Here is a 2,599-nt window from a genome sequence, read left to right as displayed (position 1 = left end):
GGGGGGCCGGGTACCTGTTCGGCTCGGACGTGGTGGCGCAGTTCAACGCGGCCAACGAGGTGTCCATGATCTGCCGCGCCCACCAGCTCGTCATGGAGGGCTACAAATGGCACTTCGGGGAGACCGTGCTCACCGTCTGGTCAGCGCCTAATTACTGCTACCGGTATGCTAATGAGATGCTAATTAACTGGGAATTAATTGGGAATTATGTGATGGTTAATTGTAGTACAGGGCTCACCTGTATGGGAGTGAATGGGGTCAGGTGAGGGGGTCAGGACAGGGGTGGAAGGGTGGGATTCATACCAAATTATGCATTCTGTTATGCTAATGAGATGCTAATTAGATGGTAATCAACAGTTTATTAATTGGGAATTATGTGTGGGTTAATTATAGTACAGGTGAGGTTTGGGCTCACCTGTATGGGAGTGAATGGGGTCAGGTGAGGGGCTCTGGACAGGTGTGAGAGGGTGGGATTGGTACCCAATTCCTGCTTTAAATATGCTAATGAGATGCTAATGAGATGCTGATGATATGCTGATTATGTGCGGGTTAATTATAGTACATGTGAGGTTTGGATTCACCTGTATGGGAGTGAATGGGGTCAGGTGAGGGGATCAGGACAGGGGTGTGAGACTGCTCAATTTCTGATTAAAATATGTAAATGAGATGCTAATGAGATGCTAATTAACGGTTAATTAATTGGGAATTATGTGTGGGTTAATTACTGTACTGGTGAGGTTTGGGCTCACCTGTATGGGAGTGAATGGGGTCAGGTGAGGGGGTCAGGACAGGAGTGTGAGACTGCTCAATTTGCTCAATTTCTGATTAAAAATATGTTAATGAGATGCTAATTAGGGGGTGATTTGGTGGTGATTATGTAGGGATTTATTGGGGTTACCTGGGCACAGGTGAGCACAGGTGTGGTTGGGTGTGGGGGTACAAATGGCACTTCGGGGAGACCGTGCTCACCGTCTGGTCAGCGCCTAATTACTGCTACCGGTATGCTAATCAGATGATAATTAACTGGGAATTAATTGGGAATTATGTGTGGGTTAATTATAGTACAGGTGAGGTTTGGATTCACCTGTATGGGAGTGAATGGGGTCAGGTGAGGGGGTCAGGACAGGAGTGTGAGAGTGCTCAATTTGCTGAATTTCTGATTAAAATATGCTAATGAGATGCTAATTAACTGGGAATTAATTGGGGATTATGTGTGGGTTAATTACAGTGCAGGTGTGGTTTGTATTCACCTGTATGGGAGTGAATGGGCTCAGGTGAGGGGGTCAGGACAGGTGTGGGAGCATGGAATTGGTGCCCAATTACTGCTTTGAATATGCTAATGAGATGGTAATTAACTGGGATTTAATAGGGAATTATGTGTGGGTTAATTATAGTACAGGTGTGGTTTGTACTCACCTGTATGGGAGTGAATGGGGTCAGGTGAGGGGGTCAGGACAGGTGTGAGAGTGCTCAATTTGCTCAATTTCTGATTAAAATATGTTAATGATATGCTAATTAGATGGTAATTAACTGGGAATTAATTGGGAATTATGCGTGGGTTAATTACAGTACAGGTGTGGTTTGGACTCACCTGTATGGGAGTGAATGGGGTCAGGTGAGGGGGTCAGGACAGGAGTGGGAGAGTGCTCAATTTGCTCAATTTCTGATTAAAATATGTTAATGAGATGCTAATTAGATGCTAATGAACTGGGAATTAATTGGGAATTATGTGGGGATTAATTGGAGTTACCTGGGCACAGGTGAGGTTTGGGTTCACCTGGGTGTGGGGGTACAAATGGCACTTCGGGGAGACCGTGCTCAGCGTCTGGTCAGCGCCTAATTACTGCTACCGGTATGCTAATGAGATGCTAATTAACTGGGAATTAATTGGGAATTATGTGTGGGTTAATTGTAGTACAGGACTCACCTGTATGGGAGTGAATGGGGTCAGGTGAGGGGGTCCGGACAGCAATGGGAGGGTGGGATTCGTACCAAATTATGGATTTTGTTATGCTAATGAGATGCTAATGAGATGCTAATTAGATGGTAATTAACTGGGATTTAATTGGGAATTATGTGTGGGTTAATTATAGTACAGGTGTGGTTTGGGCTCACCTGTATGGGAGTGAATGGGGTCAGGTGAGGGGATCAGGACAGTGGTGGAAGGGTGGGATTCATACCAAATTATGGATTCTGTTATGCTAATGAGATGCTAATGAGATGCTAATTAACCGGGAATTGATTGGGAATTATGTAGGGATTTATTGGGGTTACCTGGGCACAGGTGAGCACAGGTGTGGTTGGGTGTGGGGGTACAAATGGCACTTTGGGGAGACCGTGCTCACCGTCTGGTCAGCGCCTAATTACTGCTACCGGTATGCTAATGAGATGATAATTAAGTGTTAATTAATTAGAAATTACGTGCGGATTTATTATAGTACAGGTGTGGTTTGGGCTCACCTGTATGGGAGTGAATGGGGTCAGGTGAGGGGGTCATGACAGGAGTGGGAGGGTGGGATTCATACCAAATTATGGGTTCTTTTATGCTAATTAGATGCTAATTAGCTGGGAATTAATTAGAAATTATGTGTGGATTTAT

General features: G+C 45.0%; 1 protein-coding gene across 1 annotated transcript in view; it reads left to right on the top strand.

Moving 5' to 3' along the window:
• Nucleotides 1–5: 5 nt before the first annotated feature.
• LOC130588112 (serine/threonine-protein phosphatase 4 catalytic subunit B) overlaps nucleotides 6–2,599 on the top strand; it is a gene marked incomplete at its 5' end in the record, with an annotated part of 5,094 nt that continues 2,500 nt past the window's right edge. The window contains one exon of the mRNA XM_057389070.1: nucleotides 6–163. Within this exon, the coding sequence (XP_057245053.1) occupies nucleotides 6–163 (158 nt within the window). The remainder of the gene's footprint in view (nucleotides 164–2,599) is intronic.

Source organism: Malurus melanocephalus, unplaced genomic scaffold (genome assembly GCF_030028575.1).
Source record: "Malurus melanocephalus ecotype Western Australia unplaced genomic scaffold, MMel_1.1 scaffold_3378, whole genome shotgun sequence".
NCBI classification, from domain to species: Eukaryota; Metazoa; Chordata; class Aves; order Passeriformes; family Maluridae; genus Malurus; species Malurus melanocephalus.
Note: the sequence above shows the minus strand (reverse complement) of the source record. Positions and strands in the feature narration are given on the sequence as shown.